This window comes from Tachysurus fulvidraco, chromosome 14 (assembly GCF_022655615.1).
Source record: "Tachysurus fulvidraco isolate hzauxx_2018 chromosome 14, HZAU_PFXX_2.0, whole genome shotgun sequence".
In the NCBI taxonomy this organism is placed as follows: Eukaryota; Metazoa; Chordata; class Actinopteri; order Siluriformes; family Bagridae; genus Tachysurus; species Tachysurus fulvidraco.
In genome coordinates this window covers 23,638,610-23,664,649 of record NC_062531.1, presented here as the reverse complement: position 1 = coordinate 23,664,649, position 26,040 = coordinate 23,638,610, and the positions used below count along the sequence as shown (strand labels likewise).

At 44.2% G+C, this 26,040-nt stretch overlaps 1 protein-coding gene across 9 annotated transcripts in view; it reads left to right on the top strand.

The window, feature by feature from the left end:
• Positions 1–26,040, top strand: part of gpat2 (glycerol-3-phosphate acyltransferase 2, mitochondrial) — a 213,128-nt gene that overhangs the window by 172,228 nt on the left and 14,860 nt on the right. For 5 of the 9 annotated variants that reach the window (XM_027151277.2, XM_027151271.2, XM_027151275.2 and 2 more), the window contains 9 exons: positions 3,126–3,236; positions 3,788–3,861; positions 5,283–5,393; positions 7,219–7,323; positions 8,635–8,734; positions 10,340–10,473; positions 15,413–15,512; positions 22,311–22,499; positions 24,903–25,001. In XM_027151277.2, the coding sequence (XP_027007078.1) occupies positions 3,141–3,236; positions 3,788–3,861; positions 5,283–5,393; positions 7,219–7,323; positions 8,635–8,734; positions 10,340–10,473; positions 15,413–15,512; positions 22,311–22,499; positions 24,903–25,001 (1,008 nt within the window). In that variant the 5' untranslated portion in view covers positions 3,126–3,140. The remainder of the gene's footprint in view (positions 1–3,125; positions 3,237–3,787; positions 3,862–5,282; positions 5,394–7,218; positions 7,324–8,634; positions 8,735–10,339; positions 10,474–15,412; positions 15,513–22,310; positions 22,500–24,902; positions 25,002–26,040) is intronic. The other 4 variants (XM_027151276.2, XM_047800022.1, XM_047800021.1 and 1 more) reach the window with 1 other exon arrangement.

Here is a 26,040-nt window from a genome sequence, read left to right as displayed (position 1 = left end):
CCTCCAGGTATCTACGACCCGAGTCCTAACTGTTTCCGAAGGACGTAATTGACAAAACATGAAAACTATAGAAACTTATAGTACTCTTTCTGTAGTAGAAGTGACTTTGTATTTTAGGTTCTGCATAAGGTTTTATGCTGCGTGTTTTGACTAAATTTCCAAAGCCAGGAAGCGTATTTTACGCAAATACGCACGTCGGGGGAAGTCGTGGCCTAACGGTTAGAGAGTCTGACTCCTAACCCTAAGTTCGTGGGTTCGAGTCTCGGGCGGGCAATGCCACGACTGTGGCAAGGCACCGAAACAAACACACACACACACACACCCCCCACGGTGGTGTTCACGGTGTGTGTGTGTTCACTGCTGTGTGTGTGTGTGTGTGTGCACTTTGGATGGGTTAAACCCAGAGAACCAATTCTGAGTATGGGTCACCGTATTTAGCCGTATATATCCCTTCACTTTCACTGTAAACCCCCGTAATTATCAGTACCGGCGGCTGCCACAGCAACGATAAAAACAGACCCAAGCACAGGGATAAAGAAACAACACGAGGGAAATAAACACGAAACGTTGAGGGAAATAAACACGTAAAAACTTGACGCAAAGGCATGGGGACAACTAGGGGAAAAGCAAAGACTAACGATAACGCAAGGAAAACAAAGACGAAGACTTCGCCGTGCAACGAGGAAGGAATAAATTAGGGTCCGATACGAAACAAACACGAGAGCACAAACAATACACGTGAAAAAACACGCTGCCGGGACATTCCCTAATGTGCCGCCAGGAAATGTCCAAATCGAGTCCTGACAGGGATAATTCATTCCCATCATATAACGTACAATCCCACTAAGAAGATCAACGAGGTCTTAAGCTTGGACAGGATTTTAGTTAGCGAACACTTGAGGTGTATCGGGTCTGGACTGAGCCTCCAGCCGGCGTGGCACGTCTGGGTTGCGTTGTCGTTGTGTACGATGCCTGACAGAGCTAACTAACCAAACAAAAATTTGATCTCCATGGTGAGAGATATTAAAAGATAGATGCTCATACATTATGCAATCTTTTTGAATAATTGAGTAGCGTGATTGGAATGGCATATAATGCTGTCAACTCCAGAGACGACCAGCCGTGTCGTCTCCAGACCAGCGTCTTCTCCATCTGCACCCTAATGTGGAGATCGATATCAGCCTGAATCGATGACATCCTCAATTGAAATTTGGCACAGGAAACGATCCGGCAGGACGCAGCCTGCTCCCACCACGAGGCGACTCTTCACCCGAGGCTCATTTCTTCTGATTTGGTATCATCATCGCCTGCAATCATCACTTCAGAGCTGAGTGGGGGACGAGCGAGGGGAGGGAAGGGCATGGATACGGATGAGGGAGAAAAGAGAGATGGAAGTCATTGTGCTTCAGTAAAGATCATTGACTGCTTATTGCTTTGAGTGATGCGTTTTATCTCTGACTGAAGAGTTTAGCAGTAAAGCCTTGGCCGATTCACATCAGTGCACCACATTCAATATTTACCGTCACTGTGCCTCAGTGAGTGTGCGGCAAAATATCAGGTTCAACTAAAAAGATGGATCGTAAAAGACTGGAGGTTTAAATCACACTGCTGGTCCTTTTAAATCAGTCCCAGTGAAGGAGGTGTGGCCTTGTAAAGGAGGTGTGGCCTCTGTCAGTTTCTTTGAAGGAGGTGTGGCCTCTGTCAGAATTTTTGAAGAGGGTGAGGCCCCCATAAGGAGCTGTGGCCTTTGTCAGTCTTTGTAAGTCTTTGTTATACTCTGTAAGGTGCTATAGTCTCTGGGTCAGTTTTTGTGATGGAGGTGTGGCCTCTGTGATAGAGGTGTGGCCTCTGTGTCAGTTTCTGTGATGGAGGTATGGCCTCTGTGATAGAGGTGTGGCCTCTGTGTCAGTCTTTGTGATGGAGGTGTGGCCTCTGTGATAGAGGTGTGGCCTCTGTGTCAGTCTTTGTGATGGAGGTGTGGCCTCTGTGATAGAGGTGTGGCCTCTGTGTCAGTCTTTGTGATGGAGGTATGGCCTCTGTGATAGAGGTGTGGCCTCTGTGTCAGTCTTTGTGATGGAGGTGTAGCCTCTGTGATAGAGGTGTGGCCTCTGTGTCAGTCTTTGTGATGGAGGTGTAGCCTCTGTGATAGAGGTGTGGCCTCTGTGATAGCGGTGTGGTCTCTGTGTCAGTTTTTATGATGGAGGTGTGGCCTCTGTGATAGGGGTGTGGCCTCTGTGTGGGTTTCTGTGATGGAGGTGTGTCCTCTGTGATGGGGGTGTGGCCTCTGTCAGTTTCTGTTATGGAAGTGTGGCTTCTGTGTCAGTTTCTGTGATGGAGGTGTGTCTGTGATGGGGTGTGGCCTCTGTGTCAGTTTCTGTGATGGAGGTGTGGCCTCTGTGGTGGGGTGTGTCAGTTTCTGTGATGGAGGTGTGGCATCTGTGATGGGGGGTGGCCTCTGTGTCAGTTTCTGTGATGGAGGTGTGGCCTCTGTGATGGAGGTGTGGCCTTTGTCAGTCTCTTTGACGGATGTTTGTTCTCTGTGCCTATTAATCTTATTGAAGGAGGGTTGACCTCTTTGTCTGTCCCTATGAGGGAGGTGTGGCCTCTTTGTCTGTCCCTATGAGGGAGGTGTGGCCTCTTTGTCTGTCCCTATGAGGGAGGTGTGGCCTCTTTGTCTGTTCCTATGAGGGAGGTGTGGCCTCTTTATCTGTCCCTATGAGGGAGGTGTGGCCTCTAGGTGTTTTACTCCCATCGATGCCTTTCAGTATATTTCAGTTCTGTTAATGGAGGTGTGGCTTCTTTTTTAGTCCCAGAGAAGGAGGCGTTCTACTTTAAAGACTTTTGCTCAACACTGAATCGTGTCATATGAAGCTTCTCTCCTAACTAACATGTTGCTCTTCTGCTCTAAACGCACCTCATAAACACTGAGTGATGTATTTCACTGTCTGAAGCAGAGACACACAGCACCTACTTGGCAGAAGGGTTTAGACAGTTTTAGTTCACACGTTTAACGTCCTCACAGCTTGTCTCACATCACTGGCACACGGGCAACTCTGACATGTGGCAAGGGACAAGTGTCTGATGTTTGTGTGTGTGTGTGTGTGTGTGTTTATGTGTGTGTGTAGTTATCCTGGGGACTAATGATCAGGAAGAAGGTGAAATGCATGGCTCCTTCTCTTGGTAAATTCAGACCGCTGGTGGGACAGTGCTGCCAGCAGTGTACCCCGGAGAGTCTGGTGAGTATGTACTGTACTGTATGTGGTTGTTTGTCTCTTCTAAAAGGCTTATTGATTAGGAGTGCATTACCACCATGCCAAGATTTGGCTTGATCATTCCGGCCACAGGTTTTTACGAGGAAAGACCTAAAAGTCCCCTCGAACAAGGTTTTAACTGCTGAGAGCAACAATTACAGGAGAAGATGAAAAAATCACCGACTCCGGAAATCCACAATCCCACTCGAGCATGAAGCAGCAGATGACTAATCTCAAACGCAGGAGCTTCAAATCCCCATGCAGGCATCTCTCGTGTGCTGCTAGAAAGTGTCTGAATGGAGCTTGAATTAGGTGGTTATCGGTTCAAATCCCCTGGTGTGAGAGCGTTTTAATCGGAGCGAGCCGGGCGAACACGAGGGAGCCGAATCCGATCCCGCTCGGTTAACGCAAGTCGGTCCTGAGGAAAAACACGTGGCGCAGATGAATAGGACGAGTCGAATTTAGGCCAGACGTAAATCTGAATCAGACACGAATCTGATTCGGTGTGAGCCTGATGTTTCGCTCCTGTCTTTCAGGGTCGGAATCTGCCGCAGAACGCTCCTTCTCTCGGCTTCCAGAACCTTCTGTACGTAACGGAAACACACACCAGGTAAGATCTGGACACACTTGCAGCTTCAGAAATAATCCCATAAGCTTTAATAAAGTTTCCCAGTTGTCGGAAAAAACACTCGGAACGTACGGCGGACTTTTCGTCCTCCGGCGTCCGTGCGTCGCTTTAATCCGAAACATTTTAAACGATCGTTTTTTTAATTTGAAAATAAAATCATCGTAATAATTTCATGTCCCTGTTTAGAAATCTCGCCCGTCGGTTCTTTCCGGTCCCGTCATAATTCTTCTCGAGATTTTGTAGAGCGTAACGTAGTCTGTTCTCGTCGGCGTCACCATGGCAACCTTGGTCCGTACGGAGTGTTTCTGGTACAGCCGTGTGCGTCCGAATTCATACGCTCCATTAAAGGAGATAAATAAGATTTAGCCGTCGCACATCTCGAATCCAGAGACGAGAGGCCCTTTTTGTGCCGGCCGTTTTAATTTCTTCTCCGTTTCATTTCCCCGCCTTCGCTCTTTTCCAAGCCGGTGAAATTCTCCTGTTCTTGACCAGAAAGCTTTCTTCTAAATGCCGTCTTCAACCCCTTAATTTCTCACCCGGATTCATTTTCACACCACTTCAGAAATCTCACGTTAAACTTCCCGTCCAGGCAGCCGACGTGATCTGACTTCCGAGGGACTAATAAAACGTTCATTTCTTTCCGACGCGCAGACGGAACGGCTTCAGAGCTCCTCCTCGGCGATTCTATTCACCGATTCTCCGCAAATGACCTGCTGGGAAGACGGATTCTTTAAAAAAGCCGTCGTCTGTCTAACGCGACACTTTAAATATCTCCAAACTGTTCGATTCGATTGAAATCCGGCGAGCGTTAAAGCCATCGCATACGATTTGTGTGCTCTTTTATTCTCAGCCAGTTCTGAGGATGTGGGCGGGGTCTTTGGAGAAGAGACCACACCCACCAGGGTAGAAATATCAATGAAAAAAAACGAAACTAGGGTTAAATTGCTGTAAATTTGTTCTCCAAGGAAGCAAAACCAAACAACACCAGCAGTCAAAAGTACATGCCCCCCCCCCCCCAATTCTCAACCCCCATATACTGTGCAAGGCAAGGCGAGTTTATTTAACGGTAATTCAAAGTGCTTTACATAAAAGAAAGTAAAACAATCATAAACAATAATCACAACAATAAAACAAGGAATAAAAAAAAACATATATTTAAAACATATATTTATTAAAAATATATTTAAAATAAAAATTAAAACGTTGTCATACATAGGGCAATCAGTTTGGACGTAGCACAGTAACGTTTTTTTTTTTTTTCCTTCCCCTTGTATTTGTCGCCCACCTCTAGATACATCATATAAAAATATAAAATATAAAAAAGCAAAGCGTTCTGCAAAAGTAGTTTGTGCTCATTTTATCGGGTTAGACATATTTTAAGCGTGTGTATGTGTGTGTTGTAGGTATCGAGGATGGCTGGTTAGAAGAGTGTGTTGCGTGCTGTTTATCTGCAGCCGTAAAGTCGACGCCGGTCCTGCCGGAGACAGACTGCTGCGGATCTGCGACACAGACAGGTAAAAAAACTGCGACTTGGTCTGTCTCTGTCTCAGCTTCGGTCTGTCTCACTGCTAGTCCGAGGCCAAAGCTGATCGTCTAATCCACCAGTGTTATGCTTTAAGGGGCTCCGATTGTAAATCTGTCTAATGCCTCTTTTCCACTGGGTGCTGGTTCAGAGCTAGCGCTAGTCCTGGTTCAAAGTTGGTTCCACTGGCGAACCTTCTAAGAACCAGTTTGCCTTTCCACCGGCTAGAGAGCCGTCACAGCGCCGAGTGTGACGTCACTGCATACGTGTCACAGCAACGTTAGCGCAGTGGCGGCAAACACAAACACAAAAGCAATGGCGGATGTTGCTTTACCGTTAATGCTCATGGCTTTGCGAACCTTTATTAACATCCAAACGCGGCGAATAAAACGTATATGTGCGGCTCCGTGTAATCTGTATAAACGGAGGTTGTAATCGATAAAGTACATAACGTTATTTTATCGTTAACACAGAAAAAAGTTAGCCTTAGCATGTAGCTACCCACTATCATGTGTGCTGATAATGTATCATATCGCGGTAAAGTAAAAGTGTATTAAACATTAGTAAACTTTAGGTACATTATCAAATGCGCTAACAGTAGCCCCGCCCCCAGCTCCTAATGCAAGCGGTTCTTAAGTCTAGACCAGCAACGTTTTTTGGTGCTACTTAAGAACCACTTTTCCTGGTTCGGTGCCGGTGCTTTGGCGGTCGAACAGAAAGAACTGGTTCTAAATTAGGCTCTGGCTCCGAACCTGCACTCAAACTGCCTCGGTGGAAAAGGGGCTTTAATACTGTAAATATTCAGCACGCCTATGTGCTAATGTGTCGAGTTCTTCCTCCTGCCCTCCATACAAACGTCACATCAGTCGGTCGTAATGATCGACAGCTGCTCAGGAGTTTCAAACTCCTATAGCCGACGTCTGCGATATTTTATCTGGTCTCGATATTACAACTCGGAAGCAGTGTTGTCATGACAACCTCATCCCCACGATTCCTTCTCAGGATCACGGACTAAAATCCATTGGCATTTGTTGGATGTCGCTAATATTAGACACCTGTATATTTAACACCGGAACCGAACGAAAGATAACGCAGACGTACAGAAAAGCGGTCGCTCGGCCGTCTCCAGGTCGAATCCCGATTAGGTTTTACCGCTCACTGATTTTTCTTCTCGTCCTCCAGGCTGCGACTCTTCGTTCTTCAGGTGCATTTGTTGCATTTGCTAACATTTTATTTATTTATTTATTTATTTATTTATTTATTTAATCTACCTGTAGCGTCCTGTCTTTCTCCCGAAATCCTGACGCTGCCTTTTTTTTGTCACCTCAATTAATGTCTTGTGGGTGAAAGACTGTTAATTTGTGTTAATTCCGGACGTGAAGCCAACCGGCTGGCTGTATAAAGCTCTAGAAAATGGAGCATTTGGGACTTTTTTAAATCCCATCGCTTCCCTTTGTCTTTTTTTTTTTTTTTTTTGGGACCGCCACCTTTTCTTCTCCCTCCCTTCTCGCCGTAGGCCCTGACTTAATTTCTTCCTCAACAGTTTAATAACCTTTAATGCTCTGAAGCAATCTTACCACCTTTCTGTTCTTAGAGACACTGAGTGTGTTTGTGATGCTGAGCTGAAAACATTGTGGGCTTGTGTGTGTGTGTGTGTATGTGTGTTTGCACTACATAGCCACATTGTTCTTTTATCAGTCATGTCTCATATCTCCGTGTGTGTGTATGTGTTTGTTTGTGTGTGTGTGTGTGTGTGTGTGTGTGTGTATGTGTGTGTGTGTATATATGTGTGTGTATATGTGCGTGTGTGTGTACAGGGTAAAGCGGATCCTGCCTCCACCGATCAGTGTAAAAGAGTGTGTAGACGACACCCGCAGGATCCTGACTCTCACCGAGACGTTTCAGTCTCCGACCCTGATACGGTTTGAACTCCCTCAGAACTGCACACAAAATCATCCCAAACTCTAAATACCAGATTTAAACAATGATTAACGCTGCAGTTGTGCAAGTGTTTAATGAACTGACTGACAGATCTCTCTCTCTCTCTCTCTCTCTCTCTCTCTCTCTCTCTCTCTCTCTTTAATGAATTTACTTCATCATTTCGTTAGTAAACTGCCCAGAGTTTGCTTTATATTGTATACATGACATTTGATTATTCTTCATTGGTTCTTTTTTTTATTGCTTTTAAATTTATTCAGCCAACTGATATAGTTGTACATTTATTTATTTGTTTGTCTGTTTATTTATTCCAGTATAGTGATGTCAGATTTATTCATTTATTGTTTGTTTATCACACAGTTATAACACTGTTATTAGTGATATACGTCATTCGGTTTTAATTAGGGTTGCAAAGGGGCGGAATGTTTCCGGTAAATTTCCACGGGAACTTAATCTGGGGAATTTTGGAAATATTCCAAGTTGTAAACTTTACGGGAATTTATGGGAATTATTTGGAGATATAGGGAAATGTATATAAACTATATCATATACAAATAAACATTTTGTTTGGTCATAAGCAGACATGCATGCAAGGTAATACAAATTATCTTTGTTTGGGGGAGGGTCAGCAAATTATTTGTGCATGTGGTAACACTCCTAATTTATTGCTTATTAAGAGTTAGTAAGGTAGTTATTAAGTTTATTAAGAATGTAGAATAAGGTAATGCAGAATAAGGCATTAATATGTGCTTAATAAGCACTAATAAATAGCCAATATTCTATTAATATTTATGCTAATAAGCAATTGAATTAAATTTAGTTAAATGACCCTAAAATAGTGTTAATGTGCATGTTATGGAAGAATGCAAGTACCTGCAGGGGGGTTGGCCTCAATGGCCCTCCAGTAAGCAGTGTGCTGTGTGCAAGTGACCGAGGAACGCAGGGTACAAATTTAACTTAAATTGCATTAAATCTTGTTGTTTTAAACAAAATTATGCTGCAAGATTTTTTAAAACTACATTTAAGTTCCTTGTTATAGACAACTCTGCATTTTTTTCCCCCCGTTAATTCCCATGGAAAGTTTCCAGCCTTGAAAATTCCCGGAATTTTGCAACCCTAGTTATAACTCGTTCGGAATTTAATCCATGTCATTAATTTTCCTCGATTATAGATTTTATCAGTAAAATGTGAGCAGCATGTGGGCTAAATGTGGTAACGGTGTATTTTAGCCGCTCGGTCGGCGTGTGGCGTCGAATCCTCGGCCGTTCTGACGCTCTGTGTTCTCACTCTGTCAGGTTGGTGGGCTGGTTGCTCCTGCGCTTTTTCTCTCTGATGTTCTGCAGCGTGCAGGTGAACCTCAGCCAGATGACCGCTCTCCACCGGGCCAGAGAGCTGGTGAGCTCCTCATCACACTCCTCCGTTCTTTTCTTCCCGCGTTCATCCCGTTCTGCATTCTTCCCTTCCCTTATATCACCGAAATGTAGAAACGCGACGCCATTGTGGTTTTATTCCATTCAGGTTCTTTACTTTTTAAGTCAGACCCTAGTTCAGTTTGCCCTCGTTTCATCCAAACCGTTTGCTCAAGTGTCGCAGGTTCGGATTTTCAGCGGATTTATCCAAGCCTTTCTTTTCAACACGAAGAATATGTGTCGGATTTGTTTGTTTTAAATGACGCGTACAATTTTTTATTTATTTATTTATTTTTTTATGTATTATCTGTTGAGGAGCAGTGACTGTAGTGCAGTGCTGATGGACAGCATTGTTAAGTGTGACGGAGTGCAGAAAGATGGAGCGATCGTGATTGTGGGGGTGGTGGTGGTGGGGGCTGCCGGGGAGTCGCAGCACTTCAGGAGACACTCGGCTGAAAATAAAGAGAATCGCACTTCTTTATGCTCTTTGTTGCTTTCGAGTCCTTTTCATCTGTCCAGGTGCAGCGTGCTGAATTATGATTTTTTTTTCCAGTTCACAAGCAGGACTTTCTGTCCTCCAAAACTTCTGGCATGCAGACCTTTCCTCCTCTTCATCATCATCATCGTCATCATCACATGCAGCGTCTGACACCGAAACGTTACACGCTGAAAAGTTTGAAGAATGGATATGTCCGAAACGAAGGTTCTCTGTCGGTCGATACTAAACAGTGTCGCACAAATACGCTGTCTGTTATATATCCGATCAGCCAATCACGTGGAAGCATGCAGACGCAGGTCTAACGCTGCAGACGCAGGTCTAACGCTGCAGACGCAGGTCTAACGCTGCGGACGCAGGTCTAACGCTGCAGACGCAGGTCTAACGCTGCAGACGCAGGTCTAACGCTGCAGACGCAGGTCTAACGCTGCAGACGCAGGTCTAACGCTGCAGACGCAGGTCTAACGCTGCAGACGCAGGTCTAACGCTGCAGACGCAGGTCTAACGCTGCAGACACAGGTCTAACGCCGCACGGTGACTGATTAGAGTAGTTCAGAATGAGGCCTACGTTGTGTCTCCAACAGCCGCTCTTTAGCAACATGCTGAGACGAACAGCTAAAGAACGGGATGTGAACCTGGACAACCAGGAGACGTCAGATCATCAAGTAAATAAACGGTTTTAGTTCCTTACTAATTATAAGCCATCAGATCTGGACCTGCATCTGCTTCTTATCTGGTCAACTGCACAGCTGTACATTATGAATGGTCTTGTTTCAAGAGTTCATCTTAGGTTATCATTACAGACCAATAAAATGTGTCTGTGTGTGTGTGTGTGTGTGTGTGTGTGTGTGTGTGTGTGTGTGTGTGTGTGTGTATATATATTATATATTATGTATATTATATACTATGTTCTTTTCTCTGTATAAAGTCAGTAGACAAGACTGTCAGTGTGGTTTGCTGTCAGCTAATATGTCCATCCACAGAGCTGTCACACACTCGGCCATGAAGTGCCATTCACGTGTGTGTGTGTGTGTGTGTGTGTGTGTGTGTGTGTGTGTGTGTGTGTGTGTGTGTGTGTGTGTGTGTGTGTTGCAGAACATCCCGCTGATGTACGTGTACATTCGTCAGAATGTTGTTGATCAAGCTTTGATCTCTCTGACTCTTCTCTGTCACAACCTGAAGGTTCCCTACAGTGTCTATCCAGCTCATGTTCACAACAGATGGATGAGGTACTCTCTCTCTCTCTATCTCATATCTTATATATATATATATCTCTATCTTATATATATTTATTTCTCTATATCTATATATCTCTATCTATATCTATCTATAATCCTATATCTCTATCTCTCTCTGTATATCTTATTATCTTAATCTCTCTCTATATATAGCTCTCTCTATCTTTCTGCTCTTATCTAGCTCTTCTCTTAGCTCTCTGTCTCTCTTTCTTTCTCTCTCTCTCTCTCTCTGTAGCTCTCTCTCTCTGTCTTTCTCTCTCTCTCTAGCACTCTTTCTTTCTCTCTATCTCTCTCTCTCTCTCTGTAGCTCTCTCTCTCTCTCTCTCTCTGTCTCTCTCTCTCTCTCTCTAGCTCTCTCTTTCTAGCTCTCTCTGTCTCTCTTTCTCTCTAGCTCTCTATCACTCTAGCTCTCTCTCACACACACTCTCTCTCTGTCTCTCTCTCTCTCTGTCTCTCTCTCTCTCTCTCTCTCTCTCTCTCTCTCTCTCTCTGGGGCTCCACACCATTACAATATGCTGTAAGTTGTGAGAAAGGCTAAGGAAAAAGTTCACATCATTCAGGAACCTGGGGAATGGAATGGGTTTCTGGAGAGAAGGACTGAAGGATGGACAGATAGATAGAGGGATAAACAGACAGGGAAACAAGATTATCTCAGACAAATGGATGGGCAGGTGGCTCAGTAGATGATCATGGTAGATAAACAGGATTACATTGGATATATGAAGAAGGAGAAAGAAAGAAAGAAAAGGGAAAGGGATGGATCGAGACTAGCCATGTGTGTAAATCTGTCTGTCTGACTCTCTGTATTCCTGTCTGTATCTTCTGTCCATCTGTCTATTCATCTGTCTATACAATTTAGTTGTATATCTGTCTATCTGTCTGTCTCTCCATCACTGTACATCTACCACTTTGTATGTTTTTTCTGTCTGTACAGTCGTCTCTCTGTCTATCTGTATGTCAGTCTGCAGCTGTTTCTGTCTGTCAGTCCTAACAGCTGACTGTCTCCCTGTGCCATTGTCTCTCTATACATCTGTCTGTTTATCTAGCTATCTCTCTGTCTGTATGTACAGTTGTCTGTCCATCCATCTATCTGTACAGATGTCTGTCTGTCTGTCGGTCTGTCTCTACAGCTGTCTGTATAACTACCTGTTTGTCTGTACAGCTGTGTCTATTTGAGTTTCTCTGTACAGCAGGCTGTCTGTGTGTCTATGTACCTGTCTGTCTATGTACCTGTCTGTCTATCTGTCTGTCTGTCTGTCTATTTACCTGTCTGTCTGTCTATTTACCTGTATGTCTATCTGTCTGTACAGCAGGCTGTCTATCTGTCTGTGTCTATTTATCCTGCCTGTCTGTCTGTCTGTGTGTCTATTTACCTGTCTGTCTATCTGTCTGTCTGTTTATTTACCTGTCTGTCTCTCTGTCTGTGTGTCTATTTACCTGTATGTCTATCTGTCTGTACAGCAGGCTGTCTATCTGTCTGTGTCTCTATTTACCTGTCTGTCTGTTTGTCTGTCTGTGTCTATTTACCTGTCTGTCTGTCTATTTACCTGTCTGTCTGTCTGTCTGTCTGTCTGACTGTCTGTGTGTCTATTTAGCTGTCTGTCTATCTGTCTGTCTGTTTATTTACCTGTCTGTCTCTCTGTCTGTACAGCAGGCTGTCTATCTGTCTGTGTGTCTATTTCACCTCTCTGTCTATCTGTGTCTATTTCACCTCTCTGTCTAGCTGTCTGTCAGTCTGTCTGTGTGTCTATTTACCTGTCTGTCTGTCTGTCTGTACAGCTGTCTGTCTGTCTGTCTATTTACCTGTCTGTCTCTCTGTCTGTACAGCTGTCTATCTGTCTGTGTGTCTATTTCACCTCTCTGTCTATCTGTCTGTACAGCTGTCTGTCAGTCTGTCTGTGTGTCTATTTACCTGTCTGTCTGTCTGTCTGTACAGCTGTCTGTCTGTCTGTCTGTGTGTCTATTTACCTGTCTGTCTGTCTGTCTGTACAGCTGTCTGTCTGTACAGCTGTCTGTCTGTCTGTACAGCTGTCTGTCTGTCTGTCTGTGTGTCTATTTACCTGTATGTCTGTCTGTCTGTACAGCTGTCTGTCTGTCTGTCTGTCTGTACAGCTGTCTGTCTGTCTGTCTGTCTGTACAGCTGTCTGTCTGTCTGTCTGTACAGCTGTCTGTCTGTCTGTCTGTACAGCTGTCTGTCTGTCTGTCTGTACAGCTGTCTGTCTGTCTGTCTGTCTGTCTGTACAGCTGTCTGTATGTCTGTCTGTACAGCTGTCTGTACAGCTGTCTGTATGTCTGTCTGTACAGCTGTCTGTCTGTCTGTCTGTCTGTACAGCTGTCTGTCTGTCTGTCTGTCTGTACAGCTGTCTGTCTGTCTGTCTGTCTGTACAGCTGTCTGTCTGTCTGTACAGCTGTCTGTCTGTCTGTCTGTACAGCTGTCTGTCTGTCTGTCTGTACAGCTGTCTGTCTGTCTGTCTGTACAGCTGTCTGTATGTCTGTCTGTACAGCTGTCTGTCTGTCTGTCTATCTGTACAGCTGTCTGTCTGTCTGTCTATCTGTACAGCTGTCTGTCTGTCTGTCTGTACAGCTGTCTGTCTGTCTGTCTGTACAGCTGTCTGTCTGTCTGTCTGTACAGCTGTCTGTCTGTCTGTACAGCTGTCTGTCTGTCTGTCTGTACAGCTGTCTGTCTGTCTGTCTGTACAGCTGTCTGTATGTATGTCTGTCTGTCTGTCTGTCTCTACAGCTGTCTGTCTGTCTGTCTGTCTGTTCCTGTAGCCACACAGCTAAACACACTTTATGTTGATTCTTTCCTTTAATTTGTCTGTAAATTTGTGCCTGTACTAATCCAGACAATCCCAGCCGGCATTAGCACGATAGTGAGCTAACTGCAATGTATTATGGGTAATAATTCCACAGCCAGCGAATAACGCCTTGTGCATATTCAGATTCCTTCGCCCAAACGTCTCGGTACAGTGAATTCCACACACTAAATAAACTAGTTAGGCTTTGTGCCACGTAATAGTCTCGGATTCTCTTTCTCAGCGTAGAAACTTTATCCCCTCTGTAAACGACGCAGTAACCAGTTTGGCTAACAGTAGATTTACTGGTTTTTGGCAGCCACGTCAGGCGAGCGTTGTTAATTTGGACGCGTTAAGCGCTTTTTAAAGTCGCACATCGAGCCAAGCAGGAGATCTGCATATTAAATAGCTCGCCGGTGTGTGAGGAGATAACGGGAGGATGAAACATAAAGCCTACGTGTTTATTGTTGCTTGTAAATGAAGGCCAGCTGTGGGGAGAAAGGAAGAACGTGTTTTATATCTGAGGTCATAAGACTAATTAATAGCCACTTATTCAGTTCGTACTGCGGAGAGTTCTTAACATATTCACAATCTCAAGAGTAATGTGTAAACATGGCTTAATGTGGTGCTCCTGCTGTGCACACACACACACACACGCACACACACACACACACTCTCTCTCTCTCTACGTAGATATATATTTATACGGCATCAAAAGAGCGAGCTTTAGCCTGAGAACACAGAAAAGTGGCTTAATGGATGAAAGGATCATGTCAATAGACAAAGAGATGGAGAGATAGACAGATTGATAGACAGACATATAAGCAGGATTATCTCAGATAGGTAAATATATGGACAGATGGAGTGGGAGATGTCTGATCAGTAGACAGGATTAAATCGGATAAGATAAACAGACAAATAGAAGCCCAGGCTGAGGGGTGGATGGATAGAGAGGCAGAGAGCAAAAACAGGCATTAAACAGACAGACGAACAGGACAGCGCGCATGCACAGTTATACAGAGGTACACGGATGACAGGAGGACGAAAGGGTGGAAAGAGAGAGATTTAGAGATGGACGGATTTGTGGAAGGAATTGGGTAATAATTATGAGATGGATGGATGGGAACGAATGGAAGGATGAATATAATATGGATGGATGCATGGATGGATGGATGGGAATGAATGGAAGGATGAATATAATATGGATGGATGGATGGATGGATGGATGGATGGATGGATGGATGGATGGAATGAAGGGAAGGATGAATATAATATGGATGGATGGATGCATGGAATGAAGGGAAGGATGAATATAATATGGATGGATGGATGCATGGATGGGAATGAAGGGAAGGATGAATATAATATGGATGGATGGATGCATGGATGGGAATGAAGGGAAGGATGAATATAATATGGATGGATGGATGGATGCATGGATGGGAATGAAGGGAAGGATGAATATAATATGGATGGATGGATGGATGCATGGATGGGAATGAAGGGAAGGATGAATATAATATGGATGGATGGATGGATGGATGCATGGATGGGAATGAAGGGAAGGATGAATATAAGATGGATGCATGGATGGATGCATGGATGGGAATGAAGGGAAGGATGAATATAATATGGATGGATGGATGCATGGATGGGAATGAAGGGAAGGATGAATATAATATGGATGGATGGATGCATGGATGGATGCATGGATGGGAATGAAAGAATATATAAGATGGTTGGAGGAATGAATTATATGATGAATATATTAGACGAGCTGATGGATGGATATGATGGATGGATAGATGCATAGATAAATAGATGGATGGATAGATGCATAGATGAATAGATGGAGGAATATATTAAACAGATGTGCTGATGGATGGATAAGGTGGACGTAAAAATGTATAGGTGAATGGAGTGTTTTACACTCTATCCATCTCTACACTCTTTTGGGGGATGGATGGGTGGATGGAAGGATGGATGGATGGATGGAAGAACGGAACTCTCACCGTGCCCTTGAGATAAATCGCTCTTAGCAGACAGCCGCATTGTATCATGTCTTTGGTTGTTAAGCACAGTGTCAGTTTGGGTGACGGCACACTGCTGTAATTCTGCTGCTTTTTTTTTCTCAGGGTTATCCTGCAGCAACTGGGCATCATTTTTCTCCCTGATCACGCAGCCACCGTGCAGGAGGCAGAATCCCACAGCCTCTACTCTCCCGTCATGACCTCGGTAAGTCCTACAGTCTCTGCTCTCGAAACTCGAAGTTTCAGCTGCAGCAAGAGTTTTGACAGTCGAGTGACTGCGAAGGTGAAGGCCGTACAAAAAAAAAAAAAAAGAACTCAAACAGAGGTGTGTAAAAAGCCTGGTTTAATTCATTCTGTCGTTTCTCAAACCGTGAACGATGTATTGTGTTGATGGACGACGTCTAAGGTGAGTAAGTCCTGCCGTTTGGGATCAGTGAATTGTAAAGATTGTTTGGCATGCCCTGAATGTGCTCCTGCCGTACTCAATAGTTAAATATATAGGGAACCTTCGGGGAAATAAACAGCTAAAAGAGAATTAATTTAAAGAAAAGTCCAACTTTTGGACATTAAAGGTGGGGTCTCCGATTTTTCAAAGCGAATGTCGACATATAAAATCAAAACAAAACCAAAACAAACACGCCCCTAATCCAAATGGGTCCCACCCCTGTATCGATAGCTCCGCCCACACATACATACGTAACCCAGGCGACTAACGGAAAGAAAAGTGTCTTTATCACAGCTGAAGGGAAGAACAATACGATTGTAGATAAACAAACAAGCAAAAATGACACACAAGCATAATGATGTAAAGGACAAAGGCATATATTAGTTCTGTGTAACAAAGCAAAACCAACGTTACTCACCTATCGAGAAGGAAAAAAGCGCCTCGGCGTCTTAAGTAAAGTCGGCCACATATTCACAGGTCGGAGTTTCCCGAGTCAATAACTCCTGAGCTAAACGCTGTTACTACACAAAACGCGGTTGTAGCTGCCTCTCTACATTACTACGATAGAAAAGAGGTGTTATTTGTGTAGTAACAGCGTTTAGCTCAGGAGTTATTGACTCGGGAAACTCCAACCTGTGAATATGTGGCCGACTTCCTGCTCCTTCAGTTCTCTCCAGCGCTGGAAAGCTGATCCTATATTAACACGTCCTACTTCTTGCCTTATCGTAAGTCTTTCTTCTCTTCCTTTCTTTGTTTTTATCCTCCATGTCGATGTTAAAACCGCTTTCTGCTAATGTCACACATGCGCACTGAACACTCTCTCCGCCGCATATCGACAAGCCCCGCCCCTTTCTGCTCATTGGCTACACGTTTGTTTTGTTTTTTGTTTATCATTCAACCCGACTCGGTTTTCTGAAGCGTTTCTCAAAAATCCGAGACCCTGCCTTTTAATATTTACATTCATTCAGTCTGGGATGTGCAGACAACATGCTGAGGAGGTCACTTCAGATTCCTTTACCCCCAGACCCCAGTTTGCAGCTTCTCCATGGGACATTTTCAAGCCAACTGTGAGATATATTCTCTCCAGCCGGTCCGGAGAGTTCCACAGGGTTTCCGCACAATCGGACACGCTCTACCTTTAACCGACCCCATAACCACCGCAGCTTGGGCTCATCTCTGATCAGAAAAGCAGTAGTTCCTTTTTCAGGACACTTCCAGATGCTTCAAGAAACTTTCTTCAAGAAACTCTGTGGAGGAACCGTTTTCCTGTGTACTGTATCGTACTGTACTCTTCCTTCAGCTGTGAATATAGATGAGGATAGCGTTATCGATCAGAACGGTATGCTGCTCCCGCTGCTGCCTCGATCTGTTTATCCTTTCGTCTTATCCTCTATTTTCCAATCACTGATTAACTAATTAGGGCTGTAGTTTGCTCATATGGATTAGGCTCAGGATTGGAATGTCAAACACTCAGCACTCGCAAGATGCCATTGCTGGACCCTTGAGCAAGACCACTCTCTTCTCCAGGGGCACTATGTCAAGGCTGAGCCTGCACTCCGAACTCCTAATCTGGGATATGTGAAGAATAGAATATTTCCCTGTGCTGTAATGTGTATAAAAGAAATTATTAAGACCCCAAGATTGTTAAACTCCACCACCAATGGGGGCAAGGTCTATCCCCTTACCTGAAGGAAGCATCATAGGAGATTTATGGATTTCAGGCTCTGATTTTCATCGCAGATGCTTCACAATCAGCGCATACAGGTGTAATGAAGTGTCGTAGGACAGACACTCGTAAGTCGACAGGCAGGGTAAAATGACAGCAAACACAACAGAGTTGGCAGGGCAGAAGCGTGGTTAGAATAAAAGGCAGGATGTCGGGGCAGGCGGCAAAACAATCGTAAGGTAATAATACAGAAAATAGATAACAAAACCGGGAATAGAAACAGAACAGGAAACGCGCCGAAGTCGAGACTTCGCACTGGGGTCAAGTTCAAGTTCGGCTTATATAGGTTTTAGCTGATTGGGAACAGGTGGTGGTGCAATCAGTCCCAGGGAGGGTTTATGGGGGAGTGTAGTTCGGAAGCTACTAATACTCGGGAGAATGTTCCCTCTGGTGGCGATCGGAGGACGAGGCAGGTGCTTCATTCATGACTACAGGAAGTCCGGTTTGAGTGGAGTCGGGAAACCGGACACCGCTTCACAATCAGTGTCAAAGTGTCTTGATATCCTGTCCATGAAAACTACAAACAGGAACGAAAACAAGACACACACCCTAGACAAATTTATCCAAGCAACTCCAACACATCTTACCCGGATACCGTACCCAGTCTTCCCGCCGTACCTTTAACAACAGACCTTGAGCCGCAAGATCAAACACCTCCTCCAAATTTACTAGACTGGATTAGCATACTCCCACGAGTCCTCACAAATCTGTGCAAGACTGAACAACTCATCTGAACCCTCTTCCTGAATCCTAGATCAGACAGAGGCTTCTCTCCAGGGGTCTCATTTAAAGTAGAGGGCGTAGAACAAGTTCTGGTTTGGAGAATATTGGTATTTATAAGACAGGCACATACATCCTGCAGGTTTAAGCCGCTCGCTAGCTTTCTATCGGGACCACGTGTCAGAATGTTGAAGTAAAATATCTTTATTCCATTGTTGGCTAAGAAATAATTACAAAAGCAAAAAGGGTAGGCGACCCTGAAGTCGGCGCCGTTTTGCGCGACGAAAGAATCACGCGTTTCACCCGGATACGTTCGATAGACAGCGTTCGATTCTGACACGGACGTCGACGGTTAGCATCTGGGGAAAACAGCTGGAATGCAAAGCACAACACTGACAACACCTTCTATTTAGAAAACTGCAGGGTGCACGTGTGTGTGTGTGTGTGTGTGAAAATTAGTTAACACGGCGAACAGCAGGAGTGGGTCAAGACATATGTGTGTGTGTGTGGTTACTGATTGATTCACACTTCAGAACACAGATGGAGGCGGGGACTGACATTGAGGAAGTGTGGCTTTAGGCAACATCTCACTGCGCTGTGTGTGTGTGTGTGTGTGTGTGTGTGTGTGTGTGTGTGTGTGTGTGTGTGTGTGTGTGTGTGTGTGTGTGTGTGAGCACCAGATGGTGTTTAACAGACTGAAGATCCTTTTTGGTTGCGGGTGTTTTTTTTGTTTCCTAGATCTGAATATAGAGATTAATTTCTTTCTCTCTTTTCCACTTTCTCTTTCTTTCTCTTTTTTTTTTTTCCTCAGCACACAGTATATCCGGTTATACGTCTTTACCCGCAAAGATCTTCACCGCTCCGTATAAATTTATTCTGATAGATATCCTAGAAAAGCTTTATTTTATGTAATATTATGTAAACGATGTCACCCAGTCACGCACACAAGTGGAGCGAAGGTTTAATTCCCGGCGAGGAGCGTCCGAGTGCGGTCAGAACGCGCGGCTAATCGTGATACGTGTGCGTTTTATGACTTTTTAAATGATTTGTGATTATCGATCGAACAGCAAGAAGAGTTTTTAACCGCAGTCAATTTTCTCAGCGTTTCATATTTGAGCGGTGAGACTCCGGTGCTGAAAATAACACAGGGCGCACAGAGGATCGATTTGTTTTGATCGCGGTTGATGATACGTTTAGAAATATAACGTATACAGAATATAAAGTACGGATACAGCTAGCCGATCCATTAGAGTTCTAATATAAGATTTAGACTAGCGATCCTTTTGTGTACGTTTTCCTCATTTTAAAATCAATTTTATTTGTATTTTTAAAAGCAGCTATATCGACTCTAAAAATAAGAATAACATTAATAAATTAAACTTCCCTATATATTTAGCCCTAATGAACAAGCCTGAGGTAACGGTGGGAAAAGGAAAAACTCCCTGAGATGACACGAGGAAGAAACCTTGAGCTGAACCTAGTCAAGTGGAGTTGTGGAACCAGGAGTTTTTGAGCGACTTATAAATCAGCGTCATATCTGACTTCATTATACGGACTTTTTACACCCGGTCACTTCACGTGTTGTCTCTGATCCGATAGCTATCTGATTTGTTAAAACTGTTCCGTTTACATTAAGCCACATAAACGCGTCTCGGCGAATCGGATATCGATCTGATCTTTCTACTCCCGCCCAAAAGGCTAATATATTGTACCTCATTTCCGGAGTAATTGGAAAGGAACACACTTTGGTGTATGCGGTTTTCAGAATGCGATCAAAAAGTAGACGTAAAAACTCGTTACGACGGTTATGCTACAAAAAACAGCACTTACTGTTTGCTGCGTTTTCGCTGGCGGCAGCAGCGCGTTTTAAGACCCGACGAGACGCCTGGGTGAAAGATCACTCTCGAGTGATGTACTTCTGTTTGGGAGGAGTACAGCGCTGACGTATGTGACTTGAACAACCACATGCATTTACACCTGTCCAGTTTCATCTGAAATGCGTCCCAGACCTCCTCCTGAAGGGGTTTGTACCATCGGATTTATATCCGTCTCGAAAACGTTTCGGAGGGCATTTAGACCTGGTCTTTTTACCGTCGGATAGCTATCTGGTCACAGAAAACGCATGAAGTGACCAGGTGTAAAAAGCCCCTTAGATTTAACACTAATTCCTTCGTGCAGAAGCCATCAATAATTAGTCGATCTGTAGCCAATTAGAGATGCTAGTTGCAGCTTGTACATGGGGTTTTTTTTTTTGGTTTGTTTTCTTTTTTTCAAAAACAATAAGGCATCTAGTCGTGCTGGTTGTGGTACTTTAAAAACTCTGTGAAACGCATCATTCGTCTGTCCTCTTCCTCTCCCTCACTCTTTGCTCATCTTCTATGTATTCTTCCTTTTAACTACGACTGTAAGCATCCAGCATTCTGTACATGTAGCTCGGATCCCACACACCGATCGATTTTATTACGGCGAGATTTCGAGGCTCGAGTCAGTAAGAACCGAAATTTAGCTTTTTTTTTTCGCACTCAGGGATTGTGCTTATGCATTCAGAAGAGAAACTCTGAAGCCGTCTTTGTCCTCCAGCTTATTTCTCAGCTTTCTCTCATTATCATTTTCATTATCTCTCTCTCATGCAGAATCGTATTCAGATTTAATCTATTTTTTTATGTTACGACCCTGAGTTATAAATGAGAGTAGGCACATAAAAGTGGATCCATTGTGTTGTAGTAAACCTGCTGCTGAGGACACGGTAAGACAGAGAGACACTTTTGGACTGATTTATTCGAAGCTTTATTGTGAAAGATGTGAAAGTTGGATGTCGTAAATTCACAAATGCTGTTGAGTTAGGACAACGAAACGCTGCTGGTTTTAATTTATTCCATCCTGCTGGAAGAGCAGGAAGTGTGCCACGAATGATACGGCGGGCTAATCCTGCACTCTTAGCTATCTCTGCTAAAGCTAACTCAGTAACAGGGGCAGCATCTGTGTGGCATGTGGCCATGGCAGTTATAAAGAGTGGCAGTAACAGTGTGGCCGTGGCAGTAGCTTGTGACAGCAACTAATTGGTTGCAACAGCAACTAAGTGGCAGTAACTAAGTGGCGGTAACTAAGTGGCGGTAATTAAGCGGCGGTAACTAAGTGGCAATAATTGAAAGTGGCAGTGATTAAGTGGCAGTGACTAATTGGCGGTAACTAATTGGCAGTAACCAAGTGGCGGTAACTAAGTGGCGGTAACTACGTGGCAATAATTGCAAGTGGCAGTACCTAGTGGCAGTGACTAAGTGGCAGTACCTAGTGGCAGTGACTAAGTGGCAGTGACTAATTGGCAGTAACTAATTGGCAGTAACCAAGTGGCGGTAACCAAGTGGCGGTAACTACATGGCAGTAATTGAAAGTGGCAGTACCTAGTGGCAGTGACTAAGTGGCATTGACTAATTGGCAGTAACTAATTGGCAGTAACTAATTGGCAGTAACCAAGTGGCGGTAACTAAGTGGCGGTAACTACGTGGCAATAATTGAAAGTGGCAGTGACTAAGTGGCAGTGACTAAGTGGCAGTGACTAAGTGGCAGTAACTAATTGGCAGTAACTAATTGGCAGTAACCAAGTGGCAGTGACTAAGTGGCAGTATTTAGTGGCAGCAACTAAGTGGCAGTAACTATGTGGTTGTGGCAGTAAATAAGTGGCTGTACTTATGTAGCAACAGCGGTAACCAAGTATCAGTGACAGTACATAGGTGATAGTGACTAGTGGCACTGACTAAGTTGTAATGGTAGTAACCAAGTGACAGCAACTAAGTTGTAATGGCAGTAACTAAGAGGCAGTATCTATACAGTAAGACAATGATAGTGGCAGTAACTGGTGCAGTAACTTGGCAGTAGCTTTAATAATTTGAACCTCATTGCCTACAGAAGGGCAAACCGTGTAACCAATCATTGGTATATATTTTTAGTTGCCTGCCGTAAATGGTCATGTCCGAGAAGAGAGGCATTCACAAAGCAGGGTATCTACCAGGCGACGTTATAGAACTGCTGTGAATCCGATCGACGCCGTAAAGCCGTACAGCCATCGCTGCTCCTGTTTCGTCGCTTGCACTTAACCATTTTTTCTTTTGTAGCTGGTTGGCGAGCTGCTGAAAACGGGTGAGAGTCTCAGCGTAGGTGTGTGCGAGGACAGCGGATGTGGAGGACAGTGGCTTGCTCGGGTCCGCCAGGCCGTGGCCGAGGGTCTGGTGCCGGATGTGAGCGTGGTGCCAGTGGGTATCTCGTACGACCGCCCTCCTTCATGCCAGTCCACATGTTCACAGGTACAAATAAATCTCATTTTTTTAGTTCGTTTTTTCAGTTGCTTAGTTTTCGGTAAAAAGTAAAAGCTATCGAAGGAGAAAATGAAAGCAGACGATACAAACAGTACAAACACTTCTCTATGGATAATGCAGACTGCTGCGGGAAACATACCGAGATGTACATCAATAGCTATTGCTTGCGACTCGAAGTTCTTGCAGCCAAGAACACTTCAGGTAAAATAAAATGAGAAATGATCCTCAGCCATTACAAATCATTCTGGCAAAAAAAAAAAGTGCATGCAGACATTATCATTATCGTTATCAATACAAGAGCACAATACAGGCAAACTTTACTGTCTGGCGTTTTATAGTCACGAATAATCCTCTGCACTCGAGCTGAATCCTAACAGGGAATATCCGTGCTCGTGATATTCATCCAACACGCTGATGTTTTAAAACTTTCAAACTTATTAAACCCAGCGTTCCAGCAGGACCAAGTCGAAGCAGCGGAATAATAATCGACGTTCTGGACGACTGGCCGTTATCCAGATCTACTATTGATGAAAACAAATAACGGACGGTCAGGTTTCTGTCGCCGGTGACAGCAGCTCCGGTAATTAAAACAGCATCATATTTCGAGACGGAGACGTCAATATTTAAAGGAAACGCACAGCGAGCACTACGTCTCCTGAACAGCGTGTCCCCTCGTCAGCTCGGCCCATCGGTGTTAAGCGATTTAAAATACAGCACCGACATTGACACGTGGCCTGGACATGACTGGAGATGGGAAATGATCAAAAATCCTGCTGTTTATCAGCTATTCATTTTTAACACAGTATACGTTGTTACTAAAAACTGTTGTTACTCTGTCCTGAGGTTTATGGGGGAAGTCGTGGCCTAACGGTTAGAGAGTTTGACTCCTAACCCTAAGGTTGTGGGTTCGTGTCTCGGGCCGGCAATACCACGACTGAGGTGCCCTAGAGCAAGGCACCGAATCACCCCAACTGCTCCCTGGGTGCCGCAGCATAAATGGCTGCCCACTGCTCCTAGTGTGTGTGTTCACGGTGTGTGTGTGTGTGTGTGTGTGTGTGTGTGTGTGTGTGGGTGTGTGTTCACTGCTGTGTGTGTATGTGTGTGTGTGTGTGTGTTCACTGCTGTGTGTATGTGTGTGTTCACTGCTGTGTGTGTGTGTGTGTGTGTGTGTGTGTGTGTGTTCGTGTGTGTTCACTGCTGTGTGTGTGTGTGTGTATGTGTGTGTGTGTTCACTGCTGTGTGTGTATTCACTGCTGTGTGTGTATGTGTGTGTGTGTTCACTGCTGTGTGTGTGTGTGTGTGTGTGTGTTCACTGCTGTGTGTGTGTGTGTGTTCACTGCTGTGTGTGTGTGTGTGTTCACTGCTGTGTGTGTATGTGTGTGTGTTCACTGCTGTGTGTGTATGTGTGTGTGTTCACTGCTGTGTGTGTATGTGTGTGTGTGTGTGTGTTCACTGCTGTGTGTGTGTTTGCACTTTGGTTGGGTTAAATGCAGAGAACGAATTCTAAGTATGGGTCACCAGCTGTATGCCATGTCCCTCTCTTTCTTTCTTTCTTTCTTTCTTTCTCTTTCTTTCTTTCGTTGTTTCTTTCTTTCGTTGTTTCTTTATTTATTTATTTATTTATTTTTCTTTCTGTCTTTCTTTCTTTCTTTCTTTCTTTCTTTCTTTCTTTCTTTCTTTCTTTCTTTCGACCCAGTATCATGTTAGAATGAACACATTTGTCTGACATTTGTTCACCTGACAAACCTTTAGTAAAATGTAATCATATCTAAAAGGCGAAGATGTTTAGAATTGAGAGAGGAAAGAACAACAAAGCTTTAGTGCTGTAGGTCTTGGGGGTAGGGGGGGGGGGGTCATGAGCTGACTTCGCCACATCAAACTATGAGAACTTTTAAAACGGACACTGTGTTAGTCGAGGTCGGACTCGCTCGGGTTTTCCTGCCCATGGTCTCTCAGTGAAGATGAATAGGGGGCGAGTGACGGCGACCTCTCGACTCCAAACCTCTTTATGGTTCTGAAAATATAGTAATTAGGTCCTAAGTAAACAACGTTCAGGGCTATAATGTACAATACTGTCTGTTTGGGGGAAATGACTGCTCTGGCTGTGCTTACTTTTCATTATGAGTGTGTGTGTGTGTGTGTGTGTGTCTCAAACTGTCCTAATGTTCCTGGCTAATACAGTCGATGTCAGTTATTATGATGATTACGCTCACTAATTTCTCCGCTAATGGCTGCTCACCATTAGAGCCTTGTGAAGAATTGTTTTCTCTGAGCTCAGACTGAGTAATCTGCCGTGTGTGTGTGTGTGTGTGTGTGTGTGTGTGTGTGTGTGTGTGTGTGTGTGTGTGTGTGTGTGTGTGTGTGTGTGTGTGTGTGTGTGTGTGTGTGTAGCCTGGCGTGCTGTCTGTCCTGCGGTTTATGCGTTCCCTTCTGAGTGCTGATGAAAGAGGAGGTGTGAGGATCCATTTCGCTCAGGCTTTCTCTCTGAAGGTATGACTCACACAGAATCACACACACACACACACACACACACACACACACACACACACACACACACACAAGCACATATGTGTATGTTCTTTCACATGCAAGCTGTTGGCTCCAGGTGTTAAGTGTGCAAGTGTGCAGGAGACTACTGGGACAAAAAGTTTTTCTTCTCTCAGCCTTTAACCCCCCCCCCCCCTTTCTATCTCTCTCGTTCTCGCTCTTTCTCTCTATTAATCTTATTAATGTCTTATCTCTCATTAATAACTTAATGATTAGGAATAAACAAACAAACAAACAAACAAATAAATAAATAAATGTATGTGACTGACCATCACATGGAATATACTATGGAAGAGCCTTGATGCTTTGTGCTGACAAAACCACACACACACACACACACACACACACACACACACACACAGAGCAGAGCTGGGAATGGAACCCCTAACCCCAGAGGTGTGAGGCACACATGCTAACACACTCTCATGTGCTTGGTGAACACCTCATTTCAAGCCCATGGGCATTAACATGGAGCCGGTTCTTTCCTCGCTGTTATAATAAGCTCCACTCTTCTGGGAAGCCTCTCTACTAGATTCAGGAGTCTCACTGTGGGGTCTTGTGTGAAGAGAAAGAGAGAGAGACAGAGAGAAATAAACCTTTATTAATCCCCCAGAGAGAACATTCAAGTTGAGGAGCAACCTCAAAGAAAAAGAAAAAGCCTATACCTCCAGACATAAATTCTATTATATGTATTTACATATAATAGAATGCTATCTATCCATCCATCCATCCATCCATCCATCCATCTATCTATCCATATGCCCCCTTGAAGGAATATAAATGAACATAAGCTCTGCACACTGGCTGAGGTGGGAATCAAACCCCCATCTCTGGAGATATGAGGCAAACGTGCTATCACACTCATGCTATGATTGAATGTATATATGTGTGTGTACGTGTTTGTGTGTGTGTTCGTGTGTGTGTTCATACAGTATGCGTGTGTGTTCATGTGTGTGTTCATGTGTGTGTTCGTGTGTTAGTG